At 43.6% G+C, this 22,241-nt stretch overlaps 1 protein-coding gene and 1 long non-coding RNA gene across 3 annotated transcripts; one reads left to right on the forward strand and one right to left on the reverse strand.

The window, feature by feature from the left end:
* The first annotated feature begins 711 nt into the window (after positions 1-711).
* Positions 712-22,196, forward strand: SMTNL2 (smoothelin like 2). 2 transcript variants are annotated; one of them, XM_075518424.1, is made up of 9 exons: positions 712-1,052; positions 10,973-11,060; positions 11,814-12,053; positions 12,780-12,833; positions 14,417-14,492; positions 15,966-16,136; positions 16,709-16,826; positions 18,202-18,353; positions 20,633-22,196. In XM_075518424.1, the coding sequence occupies exons 1-9, from the start codon at positions 936-938 to the stop codon at positions 20,757-20,759; spliced, it is 1,143 nt and encodes a 380-aa protein (XP_075374539.1). In that variant the 5' UTR covers positions 712-935; the 3' UTR covers positions 20,760-22,196. The 2 variants fall into 2 exon arrangements, with proteins under 2 accessions (XP_075374539.1, XP_075374538.1); XM_075518423.1 differs by having other exon boundaries at positions 869-1,340.
* LOC142417557 (uncharacterized) lies at positions 8,389-9,729 on the reverse strand. The gene is made up of 2 exons (XR_012778051.1): positions 9,509-9,729; positions 8,389-8,566 (listed from the first exon to the last, which is right to left on the reverse strand). It is a non-coding gene; the product is annotated as an uncharacterized LOC142417557 (long non-coding RNA).
* Positions 22,197-22,241: the final 45 nt, after the last annotated feature.

A 22,241-nucleotide genomic window follows, 5' to 3' on the forward strand; every position in this document is an offset into this window, starting at 1 on the left:
TATTGTCTTGTGCTGCAGCATGCAATAAAGAATAAACCGGAGAGCATTCCCCATGGTGGCTCTGCCTAGTTTGACAGAAATGCGTATCTCATCCCGCATGCACACGCATGGGATCTGCTGGCTGATTTGGCAGCTTAGCATTAATGCCCATCGAATCGCAGCCCACGGTGCAAAACTCTCGACCGTGAGAGTGAGTATGGTGGGTGTGTGCACAAGTTTGTGTGCATGAAGGGACATGCGAGCCTTCAGCACGCCTGCCTGAAGGCGCGTGCGTGTGCATTTCTGCCTCTATTCTCCCAGAGACAGTTCTCCTCTTCCTTTGCCGCAGTGCTCCCCCCGAAGAGATAAGCTGTGCTTACGTTGGCATCATCATCCAAGCGACCCGGGAAAGACCAGATACCCACCCCTCCTCTCCTCAATCTGTCTTTCTCCTATTCCTCCCCGACCCCCACCTCCCCCTCCTTCCTCTCCCTTCCCCCACACCGGCGCCGCGGCCGCTTCGGGCCGTCTCGCTCCCGCGGCCCCGCCTGCAGCCCACCGCGCCCGGCCCCCTCAGGCCCTCGCAGCCCTGGGCAGCTGCGGACAAACCAGTGCCCCCGCCCCTTCTCCCGCTCTCTCACCGCTGCCTCCTGAAATTACATCTCCCCGTTGGAGGAGCGTACGCTGAGTCGGGCGGCGGCCCCGCTCCCTCCGTGCCCCGCTGCTGCGCGGCGCTGCCGAGGCACCCCCGCGGTGCTCGGCGCTTCTCGCACCGTGAGGGCGGGCCGTGGCCCGCCGGCGGGGGCCGGCCAGGGCGGGGGCCGGGCTTAGGGCCGCCGGGAAGCAGAGAGCGCCCTCCGAGGGGAGGAGAGGCGGCGGCGGGAGGGGAGACAGCCGGGCGTCTGCTGCCAGCGGCCCCCCGCCGCCCCGGCCGCGCCGCACAGCCTGCGGACGCCATGGCCAGTGAGATCGAGGAACCGGGCGGCCGAGAGGCGCAGACCGTCTGCGAGGCCCTGGGGCGCTACGAGGACACGCTGCGGGGCGCCGTCCGGGAGATCCACGTGGACATCCAGGTGTTCAAGCAGGGGGTAGGCCGGCAGGTGGAGGAGGTGCTGCGCCTCGCCAGCCCCCTGGCGCACACGGTCTCTGAGCTGCAGCAGGAGAACCGGCGCCTGCGGGCGCAGCTGGAGCGCCTGTCTCGGCAGGTGGAGGCCCTCGGCCGATCGGCGGGGCTGCCGCAGGAATGGGCGGACGAGGCGGCGGGGAGCCCCCCGGCCGCGGGGCCCGGCGCTCCGGGGCAGGTTTCGGCCGGCGGCAGGTTCTCCAGCCATGCCAAGCTAGCGGTCGCTGGCCGGAGCCAAGTAAGTGCTGGTGGCGGCCAGGGAGGCGGCGGGAGGGAGGGCCGAGAGAGTGCATGAGCGGATGCTTCACGGGTGTTGTCGGGCTCTGCGCTGGCGTGGGGGAGCGCTAAGGGACACGGGGCTCTTCTTTTCCAGTGCAAGGCCAGTGGGCTTTTGGGAGGTGCTCCGAGAAATGGTCTTGGCCCTCATACCACCTGGAGATGTTCCTCATTATGGCACTGCTTGGTCAGACTGGGGTCTTGGTTAGAGTGGTAGCAACCTGTCAGTTCAGTGTGATTAGAAGTAAGAAGAGAAGCTGAGGCAGACTCAGCTAGCAATATACATATGTATGTGAATATCTGTGTATCCTTTCTGGACTCGATTCAGGGGGATCTGTGTGCCAGCAATGCTGTTTGCCAGTTGGCAGGCTCACAAAGGAGAACAGCTCAGCATATAGCAGGCAGTAGCATGTTTTCCTAAGATAGTGACTTAGCATCCTGCAATGAGATGGTTTTGCTGCACAACCACTGTCCCGCAGTGCTGCAGCTCGTCCCTGAGAGGCAGGCCTCACGCAAGCTGGCATGGTCTCCATGACCTAAACTAGCACAAACACACACATTCCTCCCAGTGATAAAACTTTCTGCAGTATAGTGGAGCCTTGTAACTCGGTGCATGGAAACCCCCGTTAGTGGGAAGCTCATCTGGCACCGAGATGTTTTGTGTAATACTTTTTCTATGTGTCCCGCTCTATGGAAAAAGTTGAGAGCTCCTGTACAATCCTTGACACCAGGAGGTGGCAGCCAGACAGAACACCGTGATTCAGTCACATAAAACTGTGTGCTACTAGAGACTTGGCTTTCACAGATGACAGCCTATTTTGTGTAATCTTGATTAAGCCATGTCTTAAGGGGTCTTTAAGACTATTGGAGCATGAAAAGCTGGTCTGTGGTCTATCCAGGCTTTGGGGATGGAAAATAAAAGCTTGGAAATGAAATTCACTCAAAGTTAAATTAGGGGGAATGGGCAGAGAGTCTGTATTGCATTACAGCCCTTTTCATTCCTACTGACTGAAGAATGGGGGCATAGGGCAAGTGAAGAGGTAAAGCCTCTTCACTTGCTTGATGCATTGTTCCAACATAGTTGTGGCAACTGCTGCCTTTACCCCACGTGACAAAGGTAAGCAGCACACACACAACCCTCAGATCTGCTCCTTTTTGTTCCGTGGAGCCATCCACGCTTGTTTGTATTGCAAGGACCAGAAGTGAGCTGAGCGACATGGAAGGGACAAGGGGGTGTGGTCCCTCACACCATCTCACCTGCTCCATCACCACTGCGTACATTGTGGTGTGTACTTCATGCTCTGTGAAAAGTCTTGCATCACGGTTATGGCACTATCCAGCTTTAGGTACCAGTCTGCATTAAAGCACAGAATGGGCTTTTGTTTGGATTGGAACCTTCCCGCTTTGCTTTGAGGGTTCAGGGAAGATCACTGAAGTACTGATAGTTCTTCAGTGCCCTCCCAACAATTTTCCCCAGAAGGCTGGACAACTTCCCGAGTTAGCATAGCTGACCGAGAAGGAATTTCAGTACTGAGAACCATGGGAGATGCAGCTAGAGCTACACACACCAAATGCATGCAATGAAAACGTGATTTTGTGGGTAAGGTTCTGACGTGGCTGTGCTCAAATGACTAAAGAGCAAGCCTTGGTCACTGTGCCGGTCACCCAGATTCTCTGTAATGAAGAAAGCATTCCCTCAGTTGCTTGTAATTTCTGATTATATGACCAAAGCACCTGAAACAGAGTACCATAAATTACACTGTGTTTTCCGATAAACGAGTACCTGTGATAAAATTGGTGACACTTCTAGCCTTAGTAAATACTTTTATAAGTATGAGATACGAGGAGCAAATAATACTGACCTGGAAATAGTAGCAAATCAGGATGTGCTCCTTTTCTCCTGAAAAGATTTATTGGTTGAGTTCCTTTTTACTGTGTGGTTGATGCAGCGTTTATCCCAACAAAAGGCTGGGTTCTGTTGCCTTCAATGTTTCTAGCCAAATACTTGGGATAAGAGTTAAGACTACCTTTTGCAGATCGGATACTGGAGATTCTGAGCATCTTCAGTGTCTGAACCATTATTTTCTAATATTGCTCGATTATTTTTTTAAGGTAATTTGACTGAAAAAAGTGAAGCCAGGGAGTTCCAAGCATAGTTCAGAAGTAAGGACACAAATCTCCTTTTAATTCTAATCTTCAGGCAATCTCTGCTATGCTGCCCTTGAAATCTGGTATACAACAGTCTAAGTGCTGATTTAGGTGGAATTTTAAATGGCCGTTAGCCACTGTGATTTGGAGGTGAATCTTTCTGGTATTTTGATGGCAAACTTTATTTGGCTCTCCAACCAGGCCAGAATCTGAGAGCTGTTTTCGCAAAGGTGGAAATGGGCTATGTTTGAAGAATTAATTTTAAAGTGGGATCCTGGAGCCATAGCTGCACTGCTGAGGATTTATCCCTTACTGAGCAGTTTGTTGCTGTTTGTCATCCTCTGCAGTCACTCGGGTCTCTCTCCTACCTGCCTGTGATTGTTAGAAAGGAAGAGTTTTGTCTTGTTTTTGTTGATCAGATCTTACATTTTGGCAGGAGCTTTATCACTTCATGATCTTTCCATAGTGTTTGTTGTTGAGCATGATGCCTTTGTGAACAGGGAGAACTAAAAATACTGTAAGGGTGTTCTGTTTTTATGCTGTCAGAAGAGTTTCTGTACAATGTGGACACACTGCTAGACAGACCGCTGCAGAGAACCTGCCTGCAGTGGTCAAAGCAGCAGAGAAATGAATAGCTGGCTATGACCACCTGGGAAGATCTAAACAAATAGTACCTATTGGTATCTCTGTGTGGTGACCTGATGCCACCCAACAGTTAGTCAGCCTGGGAGGAACTGCATAATGACCTGGGGTATACAGGCAGGGAGATTAAGTGATCCAGCAGTCACCTGGCGTTACATACTATGATTCTAAGCCATCTCAACTCCTATATTTGATAAAGGAGGTCCGGTAGTTTCATTTCCTTCTTACTATTCTCTTACACTTCCTGCAAGTGTCCTTTTGGAATGGTGGCATTCCAAGGTTGCCTTAATCCTTGTCTAGATTATTTTTGTTGTTGTTTGTTTTGTTTTGTTTTAATTCACTGTGACATAGTCATGGGCACCTGCTGAAGCTGCCAAGGTAGAATTGTTCCCTGCTGTCCATTTTTATCCAGCCTTGCTTCAAAGAAGGTTCTGTGAAAAGTGCTTCTACTGTTTTTCTTCAGTGATTATTCCATGTGCAAAAGCTTTCCTAATATGCTCATGGCTTTTGAGGCTTTTTCTTCAAGCTGCAGGGTCAGTTACAGATAGAGAATACTTGTGTTATCTGACGGACAATGGCTTTCTAGTAGAATTAAGGGGTAAATGTGGTGCAGTTCTTGGTGGTGTCTAGCAGACTTGTTTGCATTTCCTCACACACTTCATCATTCCCCACTTCTGATGTATCAATGATCTCTTTATATGCAAGGAACAGAGTGTTAAATCTTGCCTTGCGGAAGTCAGTGGTGGTTTTGCTGTTTACCAAAGTGAAGCCTCAATTTCATTTGGCATGTGTAACAAGAGAGGGAGGTACCTCTCACAGATAAACAGCATTTCTAGATCCAATGATTTTTATCATGGCCCTTTTGATAATTAGTGCTTTTATGAAAGACTTTGGATGACTGAGATCTCTCATTTGAGAGAGAGGAATCTCATTTGTCTGTCATTCTTCTACAGTTTGACCTTGTTGCAGGCAAAAGCTTGAAGACATAACAGACATGCACCTTAGAGGCTCAGAGGGGAAATATTTCTTTTCTTTCTAATCTCATGATCTGGTGTTTACTTTTTCTGAATGCGTGGGATTTTCACTACTGGGTTACTGGCTGCTCATGGCTTGGACAGGTGTACTCTTCACTGGGTAAAGAACTGGCTAGATGGCCAGGCCCAAAGAGTGGTGGGGAATGGAGTTTACTCCAGTTGGCGGCCAGTCACAAGCCGTGTTCCCCAGGGCTCTGTGTTGGGGCCACTCCTGTTTACTATCTTTATCAATGATCTGGATGAGGGGATCGAGTGCACCCTCAGCCAGTTTGCAGATGACACCAAGTTGTGTGGGAGTGTTGATCTGCTAGAGGGGAGGAAGGCTCTGCAGAGGGACCTGGACAGGCTGGATCGATGGGCTGAGGTCAGTTGTATGGGGTTCAACAAGGCCAAGTGCCAGGTCCTGCACTTGGGCCACAGCAACCCCATGCAACGCTACAGGCTTGGGGAAGAGTGGCTGGAAAGCTGCCCAGCAGAGAAGGACCTGGGGGTATTGGTTGACAGCCACCTGAGTATGAGCCAGCAGTGTGCCCAGGTGGCCAAGAAGGCCAATGGCATCCTGGCTTGTATCAAAAATAGTGTGGCCAGCAGGACTAGGGAAGTGATCGTCCCGCTGCACTCGGCACTGGTGAGGCCGCACCTCGAATACTGTGTTCAGTTTTGGGCCCATGTCATGGTTTAATCCCAGTCGGCAACTAAGCCCCACCCAGCCGCTTGCTCACTCCCCCCCGGTGGGATGGGGGAGAGAATCGGAAGAGTAGGAGTATGAAAACTCATGGGTTGAGATAAAGACGGTTTATTAGGTAAAGCAAAAGCTGCACACAAGCAAAGCAAAACAGGGAATTCATTCACTCCTTCCCATCACAGGCAGGTGTTCAGCCATCTCCAGGAAAGCAGGGCTCCGTCATGCTTAACGGTGACTTGGGAAGACAAACGCCGTAACTCTGAACGTCCTCCCCTTCCTACTCCTTCCCCCAGCTTTATATGCTGAGCGTGATGCCATATGGTATGGAATAGCCCTTTGGTGAGTTGGGGTCAGCTGTCCTGGCTGTGTCCCCTCCCAGCTTCTTGTGCACCCCCAGCCTACTCCCCACCAGATGGTGGGGTGGGGTGAGAAGCAGAAAAGGCCTTGACTCTTTGTAAGCACTGCTCAGCAATAACGAAAACATATCTATATTATTAACACTGTTTTCAGCACAAATCCAAAACATAGCCTCGTACTAGCTGCTGTGAAGAAAATTAACTCTATCCCAGCCAAAACCAGGACAGCCCCTCGCTACAAGAAAGACATTGAGGTGCTGGAGCGTGTCCAAAGAAGGGCAACGAAGCTGGTCAGGGGTCTAGAGCACAAGTCTTATGAGGAGCGGCTGAGGGAACTGGGGTTGTTTAGCCTGGAGTAAAGGAGGCTGAGGAGAGACCTTACCGCTCTCTACAACTACCTGAAAGGAGGTTGTAGAGAGGTGGGTGTTGGCCTCTTCTCCCAAGTAACAAGCCATAGGATGAGAGGAAATGGCCTCAAGTTGCGCCAGGGGAGGTTTAGATTGGGTATTAGGAAAAATTTCTTCGCTGAAAGGGTTATCAAGCATTGGAACAGGCTGCCCAGGGAAATGGTGGAGTCACCATCCCTGGAGGTATTTAAAAGCCATGTAGATGTGGTGCTTGGGGACATGGTTTAGTGGTGGACTTGGCAGTGCTAGATTAACAGTTGGACTTGATGATCTTAAAGGTCTTTTCCAACCTAAATGATTCTATGATTCACCTGTTTTATAGCAGCTTCCAGTTATGGATCTCCAAGGTCTAACTTCTTTGCAGTGAAGGAGGGATTCCAGGAGCTGTACAACTATGGAAAGTATCATCACCCTACATTACATGGAGACTTCCAAGCTACAGAGAGATTAGTTCTAAGAGCAAGCCTGAGTAAGACATGCAAAACATTAGTGTCTTCAACTTCACCAGTTCCTCATCATGTTGTTGTTACATGAGTTGTACAAATGAGTACTTCTCATTATTAAGCACAGATATAGGTACCTGTCCTCTGCTATTTACAATCTATTGTTAGACACATGGGTTTGTCAGAAGCTTGGCATCTCCAAACAAAGTGGATTTTAAAGTATTTTAGCCTGACACTACTAAATGCAGGGTAGAATCAGATCTCAGATCCTCCCAGTGTATTATCAGCTCATCAGCCTTCCCTGTCCTCCAGCCTGGTATCAGTTTCTTCCCAGCACTGTTAGCCAAAATGTGGTAATCAGGTTTGCGTAAAATAAATTAATGCAGCACCTGTCACTGCATTAGGAAGCCAGTTCAGTGTGTAGGATGCTACATGATCTTTGCAATGACCATCTCATTTGACTGTTTTGCTTGCTCCCACCCCCCCCATCTTATAAATACAGTCTATGCAGGCATTCGACACATTCAGGTCACAATGGCTGACATGAAATACAGTTCTAACTGTATGCCATGGGTACATTCTAGGGAGCTGCATTAGCTGTGCTTTACATTTCAGTTCTGGATATGGGCAATAAATGTTGACTAGGATCTCGATTACAGTGAATACAGCAATAAAAGTTCTGAACCCCTGATTCTGCGTGGTTTGTATAATTATTATTTGGTGTACTTTTCTCAAGTTAATCCTGGCAGCTAGTGATAAGTGAATTTACTCATGCATAGTACCTTCTTCTTGACAAATACAAAAGTTTCAAAATAATTTTATTTTCACAAATTAAAAGATCTGGATACAAGGACACAGATCCAGATTAGCAGCAGTAAGTCAGACTGTGTGTGCATATGGAAGCATTCTCTGTGGGGGTAGCAGATGGTATAAAAATGAAAAATATTTTTGATTATCAGGAGAGACAATTGTTATTTTAAATAAGTTGTTCTTCTGGTGATGCGTTGTGAAAAAAGTTTGCAGACTAGCTTTGCAAAAGAACTCATCACTCCTTTTCGGCCTAAGCTGAGTAACCATCTAAAGACTGCAGCTTTGTTGGATGTGAGCTCTCCTGAAAACCTGTCTGTAATGAAGCCTTTAAATGGGAGAGATCCCACAAAAATCAGTGGAACCTAGATAGCTGATAGATAGCCTGGTGCTTTTGCTTGTAAGAAAGTTTTAGATGCTGGAAAAGAGTGAGAAGTTCTGAACGTTCCAACTTCCCCAATCTAGTTTATTTTCCTTTCTTTTTAAGTAAGAAAGATGGAGGAAAAATAAAATGAAGCAAAAGTTCTCCTTGTTCGGATTGATATACTGAACTTCATTACAGATTTGATTTGTAGAACTTGCAGCGTATCTTAAGGCAGGCTAACCTAGTTGTGGAATGGACATTCTAACTCCTAGCTGTCTTAGGACAGCTAGGACATCTGAAGCCTTCATTGGGCATCTGGAAATCTGTCAGTCTTGTTAACAGGGCTATAAGCAACATTGTGCTAAACACGGTGGTGTGTGTGGTTGGTTGTTTGAGTCGTTGTTGGTTCTGGTTTTTTGGTTTTTGTTTTTTGCTTTTTTTTTAAAAAGCAGCATCTCTTATGCATTTTAGTGGTAAACAGACTAAGGAATGTCTTGGCTTATCATGTAACCTCTGTGCTCTTATCTAGCAGAGCACGAAGTGCATATATAACCCCAGGAAGATCATTGACTTAGAAACTAGGCAAGAGAATTAAATGAAAGCTCCTGGCTGAGAAACCTTTAAAAGTTGTCTTTTCTGAGAGTACATCTTCCACATTTTTGGGAAGTCTCCAGTCCTCTTCTGAACTTTGTCTTGTGTTGTTTGTTTGAAAATCATATCCACGTGATTCTATCTCTTTTCCTCACCTAGCGTAGAAAAAATTGACATGAGAATCTGACCCCAGGTTAAAAAATAGAATACACCTCAATATAATAAAATACACCATCCAAGCTGAGCCTTAAAGACAGTTCACAGTATCTCAGTGTCTTGCTGCCATTCCTTTCTGCGTTTTATTGTATTATATCTTTGTAAGACACTTGCTTACAACGCAGTAGATCCTTATCTTGAAGTCAGGTTAATGGGATTTTACCACACTTTAATAATTTCTCCAAATTATGCTGTAGTCTTGAAAAGCCTGGATACTGATAGTGATCTGAGAATGTAGGGCCCAACCTTTAAGTCAAGAGAAGGATTTTCCTCGACTTTAGTAGTGTGGGTGTGTAGATCAAATTCTGCTACATATACCTGTGTTCCATTGAAATCAGTTGGAAGTTGACAAATGTCTAGGAGGATCAGAATCTAAGCCCATAACTGTATACTCTATGATAAAATTGTGTTTAGGCTGCCTTACTGTAATCTAATACTAGTTAACACATTCTTAGCAAGATCTCAGACCATAGTTACCAGGAGTTGACTGGGATTTGTATTTGAGGTAATGAAAGCCCTAGTATCTCAAATAATGGATATTAAAACAGTCTGTGCACTCTGCAGCATCTAACGAGATTAAATGCTTTTAAAAAATCTCCAAGGTGCGTTAACGTTGTTGTCTGGTATTCTTAATTAAGTTCGGATGAGTATAAACAGATGCATGGTAAACAGCAGACAAGTTCCAAGAAACTATTTTTGCTGATTTATCTTGAATTGATCATATGGTTTCTGTATTTTACATGAGATACATTTTTCCACCCTATAAATAAATTATTCTAATAATTTGTGATGAAGCTATGGAATAAATAAGTAAAATCAAACCACCAGTTTGCTCCATATTTCCTGTGTATGAAAAGCAGAGACAAGTTAAGTTATTATATGTATACAGCCTGCCTCTTTCCTTTTCTGTTATGTTCTGTTGTTTTTATACTTACCTGCAGTATAAAATCTTCTTCAGTATCTATCTTCAGTCTTTCTGTCTGTCTAAAAAACAAAACAAAACTTGTTTGGCTTGAGTTTATAAGAATTTTGGATTATGTTTATAAGGGCACATTACAGATGTTTTTTTTTTTCTTCATTTATTCATAAAATTTTTGGCCAATCTGGTAGTTAGATATCTGTCTAGAATCAATTAAAACTTTTTCATGGACTTTGTGTTGGGGAGTTTCACTCTGCTGCTTGTATATGCTGCTGCTTGGAAACTACGTTTTTTAATTGAAGTAATCGTGTATCTGTGAAGCGGTTTCTTCTTTCTTTAGTTCCTGCAGCAAAAAATTGCATAGTTTTTTGCATGCCCACACACACACATGAACCAACCGGAAAAAAAAAAAAAAAAAAAAAAAACCACCAAAAAAAATCCTTGGCTGATTTTTCTGGAATTAAATTGGCAAACATTGTGGAAAAAATTGGTGCTTTTCCCAGAAAAAAACTATCCTTACAGAAGTTGCAGATTATAATGCAGCTGTAAAGTTCTAGGATCATACTTACATTATGTAATGCTTTTGCAATATGTTATCAGAATGTAATTTTTTCTGCAGCAAACAGAAAAAAACTGCAGAACATTAAGCGTTTTATGCAATCTCAATCAATCTCTCTACTGTTGTGCAGAGTCTTGTTTACCACCTTCACAGTGGATGGTGCTGCCTTTATGTAACAAAAGTGGAAGACCCCTCCTAGGTGCATGGGGTGTGTGAGGACAAGTATGTGAAGACTGATTCAAGTCCTGCATTGCCAGCGCTCAGTTTGCAGGTTTTGGCTCTTGGGGTTAGATAGTTGCTCCCTTCTTGTATTGTGGTCACTAGCACAAGGAAGACCTTTTCTTGGCAGGTGTTTCTGGATATTCGTCTAACTTTTGCTGCTGTTTGAAATTTAGCTGTTGTGTCTGTTGTCTGTTCTGACAGAGTGTAGACCTGGATGACCACCACAAACCTGAGTTTAGAAGAGTTTTTAGTTCTTCCATCATTGAAAATGGGCATCAGTCTTCATCAGGTAGGAACAGGGCATGAAATGAAGTAGCACTACTTGTAAAATACCTGATCCTGGCAGTCATAGAGCAGCTCTCACATGTTGGAAGCATTAGAATCTGCTGTGGTTTCAGCATGGATATTGTACTGTGGCACTGATACCGTTTAACTTTATTTCCTGATTAGGAGTTTAACTTTTAAACTTTAACTTAAGTCTTAAGCATGCACTATAGTGTTTCATAAATTAGAGACCATTACTGTCACATTATCTTGGGGCACTAGTGATAATAAGGCCAGCTATTCTGGGTGCTGTTGTAGCCTTGCATCCCAAAACATTTTGCAATTTACCTCTCTGCTTCCATCATCCTTCAGCGGAGGAAGGACTTACTATCTCCATTTTAGAGAAAACAGGCACACAGCATTTCATAAAACCATGAAAAGAACAAGAATGCTGACTCCTAACCCACAGCAGGAGATTGGGGGCGGGGGCTGCACAGAGGAAGAGGAGGACATTACCAAATGCAGATGCTGGTGGATTAATGATCTGAAGAACCTGTTCTTGCATTCATGTAGGACAGGTACAATTGCTGCAAGGATCACTTACACTAGGGTTGTTTCTGCAGCGTCCTGTAAATGGTGTCATGTCCCCCAGGGAGAACTAGGTGGAGTAATTCCAATGACCTGTAAAATAAAGTTGTTGCATGGAAATTGGTTTGTAACTCTGTTACAAATCTGCAACTAAATTTACTTCCTCTCTCCTTTTCTTTTTATTCACTAGGTCAGTCAAAAGTCTCCCATGAACTGACCTCTTTTCACATGTCAGACTCTTCCCCTGAAGCCCATGCCCCAGCAGTCACCTTACAGATGCCCCACCTTCCCGTTACTGCAGTAACCAGGATATCAGAGAAGTTTTCAGGAGAGACCATCTGTTCAACAGGAACAACTAATGCGTCTGCTGGCCTGTTGGGACAGAGCAAGAGCAAAAATGCGATGGCAGTGAAAACTTCCAACCAGTCAGGTAAAAGAGACAAAAATAATTTGTTTGATGAAGCTGTGCCCCATTTCTTTACTTCAAGAAACTGGTGCTACGGGATTGTCCTGTGTCCTACTGGTAATTATGAAACCTCGCTTCTGTGGCTACATATCCTGTGGTGGGACACTGATTTAGAATATTGTGGGTCCTAGGTGGAGCCTTAGGCTATAATGTCACATCTGCTGAGAATTTTTGCTGCCTAATATAGTTGAGTTCATAGTGCAGCTTATCTTCTAGGACAGTTACTGAATAAGTAGCTCTTCAATGTGGCTGGCTATTTTAATAAAACTTGCAGGAGTTTTTAGTGCTTTGAGACCTGAGGCCCCTTGAGAAGTTAGGCAGATATTTGGCTAATGGGTTCAACAGTCATTTGAAGGGAGGAATGATCGACAGCAGACTGACACATATACACAAGTCAGAGTGATTGCAGAATCTTATTTATATCCTAACTGAGTTTAAAAAAAAAAAAAAAAGGAAATCTTATTTCATTCATATAGAAGTCATTCTACTTTGAGCTGTATTTCATATACATTTAGTGATAGTGACACTTAGAGATCAGACTATATATATGGGTCAGAAATTATAGAGAGGGACCCGATGGAATTGCCAGCAAGAGATAGGGATTATTTACAGATTATTCTTTCAACTTTTACCTTATTAAAGCTAAGAATGTAGCAAAGCCTTCCTTTGTCTTTTGTTCTGCTGTTTCAGTGAAGGCCTGGAATTCAAGTGCAGTGAGAACAATGGGTTCATCTGCCGCTGGAGGTGAGTATTCCTATCAGCGTGTCCTTATGCAACACAAATTGAGAGGGATTCCATGCTCCATGTCTGGGGGACTCAGGTGTGAGCATGTAGTTCCAATTAGTAGGTACATGGTAATATTAAAATTGCTAACAAGACTGCATGCGGATTCAGTTTTCCAGGTATCATGGAAACTAGTTCTGCTGTATCAGATTCTCAATCAGCTCAAAGCGAGGGGTACTTATCCTTATTTGCACAGTGGTGTACATGTGTACTCTAAGGCAATCTCTGCAGTGGAAACAATAGGTGCCAGAAAAGTGTGGCAGAACAGACAGTTTGAGCAGTGAAGATTTCAGCTAATGAAGTGAAAACTGTGACTGGACGCAACGTAATGGCAGTTAGAAAGTGGTGGGCCCACCCTATGGATGTTGAAGCAAATTCCTTTGAGCAGAATAGCAGTAAGTAGTCTTCTTCATATATGAATGTGTCAAAGGACAAAATGCCTTAAGGATTTTCGGTTTCAGTCAAAATAGATAAGTTGAGCTCTATCCAGAAGTACTTCTGATTGATGTCACCAAGCTGTTACTGTCTACACAATGTACTGGCATTTCACAGTGGTCTCAAGTGTCAGTTTAGCAAAGATGTAGCTCATCCAGAATAGGGATCACGCTCTTCCTCAGCTTAAAACCTCTGAGATTTGCACAAATATCTGGCAATTGTTTGTGGTCCCAAATTTGTCACATCTGTATGCTGGCATTTACCAGGGTGTTTTATGTGAGAAGTCTAGCTGATCTGGATCCCTTCTATAAGCAGTGGGGAGAGTTCAGCATTTTCAGAGTGTGATTTGGACAGTGATCAGGTTGGATTGCTTCCAAGATGCCAGTCTTTCTTGTTTGTGTATAGAAGGAGCCTTTAATAAATGAGTTGCTGGCTTATGCAACACGTTTTGGCTTTAATGTGTTAAAACTGGGCAAGCCACTCCGTTGTTCTGCATTTACAGAGTATAGGTGGAGTCCAGAGCTGGGCTCTAAGAGGCAAAGCACAAAAGGTAGAATCTCAGGGGTGGAGGGAGGAAGATGCAAAGTTGGTTTTAAGCCACCTTTGCAACCTCTGGAATCTGTTCTACTTTACAAACTAAAATCTTTGCTGGTGGAAATTAGGTAACTTAAATTATGCTCTCAATCATGGCAGACTTCCCAGGACTCCTTATGTCTGCCAGAATGACTGTTGGAAGCTGAGCTCTAGCACCATTTCCTCCTTTCACTGAAACGTCAGTGGCAGTGTGCCCTCCTCTGAGGTCTGCACAAGGGCCTGAAATGATCCAACCTTCCCAATGCAGTTTTATCAAAGGCATCCTCTCACAGCCCTTTCTGATATGTTTACACCATCCTTGCTGCAGTGCAACAATTTTGCAGAGGGATTGAACCCCTGGGGAAAATCCCTTCCCAGCTTGTTAGCTCATACTGGAAGTTAGAGGCCTGCAGCTTTTCATCGTGGTGAGTAAACATCAATGCGTGGCTATCAGGAAATGGTTTGAAAACGTATGAGGAAAGGAGATAAAAGAAGTTTCTGCCCTGATGCATCTTATTTTTCCTGCTTTTATACAGAGAATACCACTTCTGTCACTAAGTCTGTCTCAGCTGTGAGCTATGGGACGAGTAGTGGAACCAAAACTGGTGAAAGGTATGCATTTTTCTTGACGTTTTGTTAGGCCATTGTGGTCAGTATAATCTCAAGGGACAGGTGTTCTGCTGGCTTGGAGAACAGGCGAGTCCCACATGCTGTATTTTAAGCCCACTAAAGGTTGTGAGCTTTCCTGAGGGCTAAGTAGAACAGAGATGGGAAGGGATAAAAATCTTTCGTAGAGCAGTTTAAAGCAGACCTAATTGTGGATTTCAGCATTGTTACAGTGTTAGTCAGTAAAACTCAGTGCCAGCAGTGGATTTTTGTAGGAGGAGCAAGTTGTCAGGCCCTTTGAAAACACTTTTAAAAATACTCAGCTGTGTTGAAATTTGTACCTTGGGGTTATTTTTGGAAACCAACACATGACTGCTGTCAAACATCCTTAGTTTGGCTAGCCTAGAGTTTAGTTTGTAGATAAATGCCTTGCTGAGGACTGAGGATTACTACACATTCTTGATTAACTCGGAGTCACAGTTGCTTAGTATAGGATTACATGGTATCACAATTACTACTGGCATATGTACTATTTGAGCAACCTGGTCTAGTGGAAGGTGTCCCTGACCATGGCAGGAGGGTTGGAACTAGGTGATCTTTAAGGTCCCTTCCAACCCAAACCATTCTATGATTCTATGATATCCAGGCATCCTCAGCATGCAAAATATCCATCAAGAAAAATGGGAGGGCAGCCAATTTAAATCTCTTAAACTGGGCTTGTATCTGCCTTGAAAATTATCCCCGAATTGGCATTACATTTCTTCCCAGTTAGTTCCAACATCAGCACTTCAATATTTGAGTCATGATACGCTGAGCACCCTAGAGAACTTGCTGTCAGATCTGACCTCCATCTGTACCAGGAATTAAATGTGTGACACTGATGTCATTGCTCTTTGCCTCAGTTTCCCCATCTCTGCCATGGGGAACATTTCCAAATGCAATGTGTGGCTTACTTCATTAATGCTGATGAAGTGGTTTATGGCTCAAATAAACACAAATTAGAATATAATCCTATATTTCTCAATCAAATTATCAGCTTGTGGTCAGTGAAGCAACACTGACATGAGCTCAGGATTCTGAATTACTCTTCAAGTGCCATTTTTAAAATGTGACTTACCCTCCAGGAACCCCAAAGTTGGAAATTAAAGGGATTTAGTGCTCCTGTGTCACCACAACCTCTTCTCTCCTCTCTCCTCGGTGTTTAATTGTTGTTCTGCTCAGTGCTATAAAGCATTTGTGACTTGTCCAGCTATGTCTCATTTGTAAAAGTACCTTACACTCTTCTATACTTAAGTGCTGTTTTCTGTCAATAAACCTTTGACTTTTACTTAAATTGCTTTTGACTCTTTCAGTTCCTCTTGAAACAGCTGTTTTGGGAGGTTTAGAGCAGGCAACAGTTGGACCATTATGCTGACTCCTGGCACTGCAGAGAGTTACTTTTTTGTTTAACCACATACTTTTCATGTTATGTTTCTCCAGTGCCACTGACAGTTACTGTGATGTGACCCCCAGCTCTCACTCCTCCCCTCCCATTGTACATCGCCAAGTTGAAAGGAGGCGAGAACTGGTGCGGTCTCAGACGCTCCCACGGACTACAGGAACACAGGCCAGGAAAGCGCTTTTCGAGAAATTTGAACACGATGGTGGAAAGTACGTCGCACCCCTTGTCTCCAGAATGGGTTTATTAATGGGAAACTAATTTGTCAGTTATTACCAGCAGAGGACAGCTGGGTGGGAGGACTCTCTCAATGTAGGATTTTGAGCTAAGGGACAATATGAGGTCATGTATAGCTTCGCTGGCTTCACAGACTGAGCCCTGGAAATTCACAGCTACAGATTCCTCTGGCTTTGGAGTTCTTCAGCTGAAGAAGCAGGTGCCTTTTATCAGGAAAGAGTGCTGTGAAAGCTGCCTTCTCTGTCATTATAAGAGACTGGGAGTATAGTGACTTTCTGTTGCCATTGATTAAGGACCAAAAGCATGGACTGTTCTTTCTGCACCATGATGGGGGTATGCTTTAAATAGAAGGGGGCTTGGAATCCTGGCTTTAGTGAAATGAAAATGAGTTTTTCTTGCAGGACCAACAAGTTGAAGTTTCAGCAACGTGTTTCTCACATATCACCTGGACAGGGGCTGACCTGGGCAAGGTTGCATAGATGTTGCTGACAAGTAGGTTTAAGTTTTTCTGGAATGTAATTTAATCTGGTCTCTGTTAATTTTCCAGAGGAAAAGGAGAATCCAGAGCTAAGCTGAAGAGGTCGCAGAGTTTTGGGGTTGCCAGCGCTAGCAGCATTAAACAAATTCTGTTAGACTGGTGTCGCTCAAAAACCATAGGATACAAGGTGAAGACAATGCTAGCACTTTCAGCTCTCTCTTTTTTCAGGAGAATTTGCCACAAAGCATACTCAAAAAGTGAATGTAAAACATGCTAGACAATGAGTTAACTTCCTCAAGGTCATAAAGTTTTGTGCGGGTAACGCAAACATGGTTTGCATGGGCAGCATTTCAAGACAGTCAGTGATTGCACGAGTGAGATTCTGTATGTCTGTCAGAGCAATGCATTAGTGTTTGTCTGAAAGCCTACATCTTTGTGCTTATGGATATAGACTTCAGTATACACTCACACATTTTTTGCTTAGTTGCAGGCTGTGATTTTTGCATTCTCATTATATACGACAAGATCTGAATAACATTTTGCCAGTACATGGAGACTGTGGCCCTTTTGCTACACAGCAGACCAAAGTACTCTCTGCTGGTATTAGACAAGTGAATTTGTAGTAAATGGTTGAGGTTGAATCACGTGCTGTTAGTGAGCTAATTTCTATGAGGTAACATCAGTGTAGCTAAAAGAATTCAGCAGTTGAGATTTTAGTAATTTTACCTGGCCTTAAACTGCAATTGCCAAAGCAATTTCCAGGAGAAAGAGAAAAATTTTTTCTACCTTTTTTTTGTGTAATATGTTTTTTGACGTTATTGTAAAATGTGCATTATTATTGCTGAACTCTAAATTATAGTATACATAAGCAGAACTAGTGAAAATTACTGTTAGTTGCTTACCAGAAAAGCTGGGGCTTGAATTTTATATGATGGGAAAGCAGTATGAGACAAGAGCCCAAATATGTTTCTTTTCACTGTGGCAGTTGAAAGTAACAATAGGCATTTGTTCTAAGAATCAGGTTTTGCAGTAGGTGTAATTCTTCCTATGTTTCTACCTATCTGTGTGTAAACAGGCATTGAGTTGGGCCTTACTGAAAAACAAAGCAAGCTTTTCAGTATATTGTTTTATTGGGTGCTCAGAATAGTTTTATTCACAGCCACAAAATGAACTGTTCTTCAGTTATAAATACTTCACAAGGATAAGCAGTGTCCTTAGTTTACGCAGATACTGAACTGGTGCATTGGGCCTACTCCAGAGCTTACTGATGTCGACAAGATTCTTCCCAGTATTTTCAGTGCGCTTTGGATCAGGGACCTTGACTGTGTGTCTGCTTTGCATCTGGGCATTTCAGGCAAAAGGCTTTCATTGCTGAGCGTGCCATTTTTTCTCAGAATACAAATAATGTAACAGATATACAAAGAGGAGAAGAAAAACGTAAAGCCTGTGCTCTGTTGCTTTGGTTAGTGGGAAAGAAGGACAGAAAACTGCAGTGAGCAAAAGCAGCTGCTCTTCCCTGTTCCCCCGTGCTGCATTAACGTGTGTTTTTTTCATCATGACAGCACATTGATCTCCAGAACTTCTCCTCAAGCTGGAATGATGGGATGGCATTCTGTGCTCTTGTGCATTCTTTCTTTCCAGAAGCTTTTGATTATAATAAGCTTGACCCAGCTAATCGCAAGCAGAACTTTGAGCTGGCCTTCACCATGGCTGAGTGAGTATCACATTAGATCTCTGGGAAGTGCTTCCAGTTCAAGTCTAATGTGGCTGGGCTGCAGTGAAGAGTTTAATCGTTCTTCTTGTAGATCCTATATCACTATCTTACATGTGTCAAGAAAAGATAATAAAGCTTTGCATGGGGAGTGCATAGAACAGGACACTGGGCAGTCTAAAATCAGAGGTGGTTTTATCAAGCACAGGATAATTCACTGGAATCCTATGTTCAGGTCTTTCACAGTCTTCAGGCAGTACTTGAATTCTGCTTTCTCATATCTGATTCTCACCAGCCTATAGCACTGACACACTAAACTTGAGAAATCAGCCTCATGAGTTATGCTTGGACAGAGGAGGAAAAAACCCTACTTGTCTCTGTGTTTGGTTTTTGGGGTTTTTTTATTATTTTGTTCCTGAAGTAATGAATGATTCTTAATGAATTTGCCAGTATCAATCATAAAAAAGACATTTGATTTCATAGAGCACAAGGCATCCAATGTTTACTGACAGTCCATAGGAACTGGACATACAACTTGTAGTTTCTTAGCCAGTCCCACCTGCTTGATACCTGGTTTGAATTTGAGGCATGTTAATATATCCATCCAGCCTCTCCAGAAAAACTGTGACCTGTGAATGGCAGGAAGCAAGTAGATTAACTTTTGGAATTGGGTTTTGTGGGAGGGTTCATCTCTGTATGTTGCTTTGGTTGGACAAGAATGAAGGTTGAATTCAGTGTAAAGAGTTAGATCAAGGCTGAGAGCTTCTCAATATCTCAACCTGGTAACCGCCTTTTTGTAAAACAGACAGAGCTAATACCCTCAGTCACAGTGTCCTGATCCTTTTTGATGCAGTATACGAGGCAATTAAATAACTTGTTTGTTAAAGTCATTACGAGTGTGAACTTGTCAGCTAGAAACAGTAACTTTTTTGACCCAGTATCAACATGATTCTTACTGGCTGTTTTGTTTGACTTGTGTAGCAGTAAGAACACTCCATGTGGTATGCAGCTGGGTTTGGTACACTCTTTCCGAATACTAACAGGATGTGGGAATACATGACTAAAAGTTTCCTGCAGCTTCTGATACATCTTCAAACACCAATACTACCACACTGAAGCTCTGGGGTTCTTTCAGAGCACGTTTTTTTGTTTGGGGTTTTTTTTGTTTGTTTGTTTTAATTAAAGCAATAACTTACAGAACTGGATTTGCCATTTGCCATTCCAGAGAAAAGCTTTGAAAATTCCTAGCATGATGTTAGCTCTCCTTTTTACACCTCCTAGCAAAGGAATTAATTTGGGAATGACAAGGTTTTTATACACACACATATATATGTATATATAAAAGTTTTGTTGCTTGTCAGTGAGTTGAAAGAGATTCTACAACACTTTTAGGTGGTTGATCTCTAAAGTAAAACTATCTACAACTCTCAAAGGAAAGTTGCCGTGTTTTTCTATCTCAGTTTACGTATAACAGTAAGCACAGGGGAGAACAGAAGACGGCATGCCCACAACAGTAAGAAACATTAGGTAAGAGGTATCTACAGAAGTGACTACTTCATAGCTGTGGTTGCCTTTAAACTAACTGTTCTCTTCTAGTGTCAGAAAAGGCTCTTCTCTCAGTTATTGCTGTTCACCCCAGTACAAGCTCTGCTGATGAAATTGCTTCCTGACATTGTGATTTTTCATCCTAGGCCTCAGCAGATCTGTTATTTTCTGCTCGTCCAGATCTCAGTCAGGCTTCTGCTCTCCAACCTGATCATCTGAAGTTGTTGTCCAAGTCACTCACACCTTGAACATATGGGGTGGTGGAGAACAAACAATCCATAACCACATGGGCCTTCATTGGCACATCTCATCTCTTCTTGTGTTTTCCCAGTCTTTTGGAGCTTCCTATACAATAATCATAAAAAGTAATGATTTGCAAACTCACATGACCCTCCTTACTGAGACTTGGGCAGAGGAACGTGAGATTGAGCTACCTGCTACAGATATCAGGGATGTGAATGGCAGTCAGTGGAAAAAACAGAACCTACAGGGCTTTGGATCAGATCCCAATATAGAGGAAGAGAGGGAAAGAACAGGAATATTCCATGGTCACAAAAATAACAATCTCCAACCTGAGCCTGACTATTTCATTGTGAAATGAAATGTTGCTGATGAACCTCAGGATTTCTTAAATGCCTCAATGATGCTTAAATCAGAGCAGCAAATGAACCTTGGAAGTAGTTACAGGCCTTAGATTTAACTCTTGATTTGCTCTACCTGTTTTATTATTACTACAGGAAAATGGCTCACTGCGATCGTCTGATAGAAGTGGATGACATGATGATGATGGGTCACAAGCCAGACCCCATGTGTGTCTTCACCTATGTCCAGTCTCTATACAATCATCTACGACGCTTTGAATAAAACCATCGACACCCCTCCAGCCAGAAGGGTCAAGTACAGTAGGCTAATGGGAAGAGTGACATTTTGCAAATGGAACGCAGTGTTATTTCTTGCTTTTTACTGTCCCTTTGCTTACATTCAACTGCGCGGCTGGCTGACTGAAGTGTTGCTGAGCAGCGCCCCGAAGTGTTGATCACATCAGCATGTCAGTGATACAGAAATGTGTTTGAAAAAGACGAAAAAACATAGGGAAATGCAAATGCTGTCATTTTGGTGCTCGTAGTAGGTTGGATTTTTAATATTCTTGTGTTTAAACATCACAGGAAGCTAATTTGCTGCTCCTCTCTCTGTTAGGCTGGGGACACAGTTTTATGCAGTGACAGGTAACTGCTACAAAGGTGTTCCCTCTTAAAATGCAGGTGAAACTCCTGAAGATAGCTCCTTCAATTGCACTTCTCTGTTGAGCATAGCACAAAAGAAATAGCAGATGGACAAGGAAAATTCCATTAAGCAAGTAATAATCTAGAGTACTCAACCACTGGGGCAATACTGCCTCTCCTCCAACCCTACACGCCGCCTCCCCCCCCCCCCCCCCAGCATACATGTGCGCACACACACACACCAAACAGGCATTGTTCCATTCTCTTAAAGCAGAAAGAGACCATCGCCTCTTATCTGTCGCCCCAGTCAGCAGGTAACTACCATGTTACACAACAGCATTTGTCTGTAACGGTAAAATCTAAAGTGATCTGCTTAGAGGCTTTAGCAAGCCTCTACTGGCAGTCCTGGCTTAATTTCTTGATCATGAAGAATAGCAACAGCTGGGGTTGTTGTGTGTATGAGATTGTGTGTTTGCATGATTTAGGATTACAGGAAAGGAGAGAGTTAGCAAGGGACAAAATCCTCCAAACAGTTGTAATAGAAGCAAGACTAGTGCACTTTGACCTGGACTCTGGGGGAGACCAACTCTCCAGTGTGGACAGGAATGAAGTCTTCACGACTTGCTGAGTCTTCATGCTGACTCTGAGGTGGACAGGCAATATGCCAAAAAAGCATGAAAGATGTTGGCGTTTTGAAATGCCTTGGACTAGTTTCTGTTTTCATATAAATTAGTGTTAAAATCATAATACAGTGGGATTATTCCAGATTTACTGGACAACAAGGTCATGTGTCGCCCTTTCTGGTTTGCTCTTCGATAAATCAACAGAGCTTTGTTTTCACAGTGAATGTTAAAACCCAAACCACTAAAAAAGCATACTTTAACAAAAAGAAGCCTTTTAAAATTATTTCTTCCCTAAGAACAGGCTCATAGAAAGTGAAAACTGAAAGCCATGAGCCCTTTGCTCATGCTAGAAAATGTTTTTTAACCTGCATTTGTGCTTTTTGTAGATATTTATAAAGATTACTTTGGTTCTGTATTGATGACCATTTATAATAAAATGTCAAACGTTCTTCAGATTTACTGCTTCTCTTTAGAATGAAGTGACAGATTACAAAGTAAAA

The sequence above is a fragment of the Mycteria americana genome, chromosome 15 (genome assembly GCF_035582795.1).
Source record: "Mycteria americana isolate JAX WOST 10 ecotype Jacksonville Zoo and Gardens chromosome 15, USCA_MyAme_1.0, whole genome shotgun sequence".
Lineage (NCBI taxonomy): Eukaryota > Metazoa > Chordata > Aves > Ciconiiformes > Ciconiidae > Mycteria > Mycteria americana.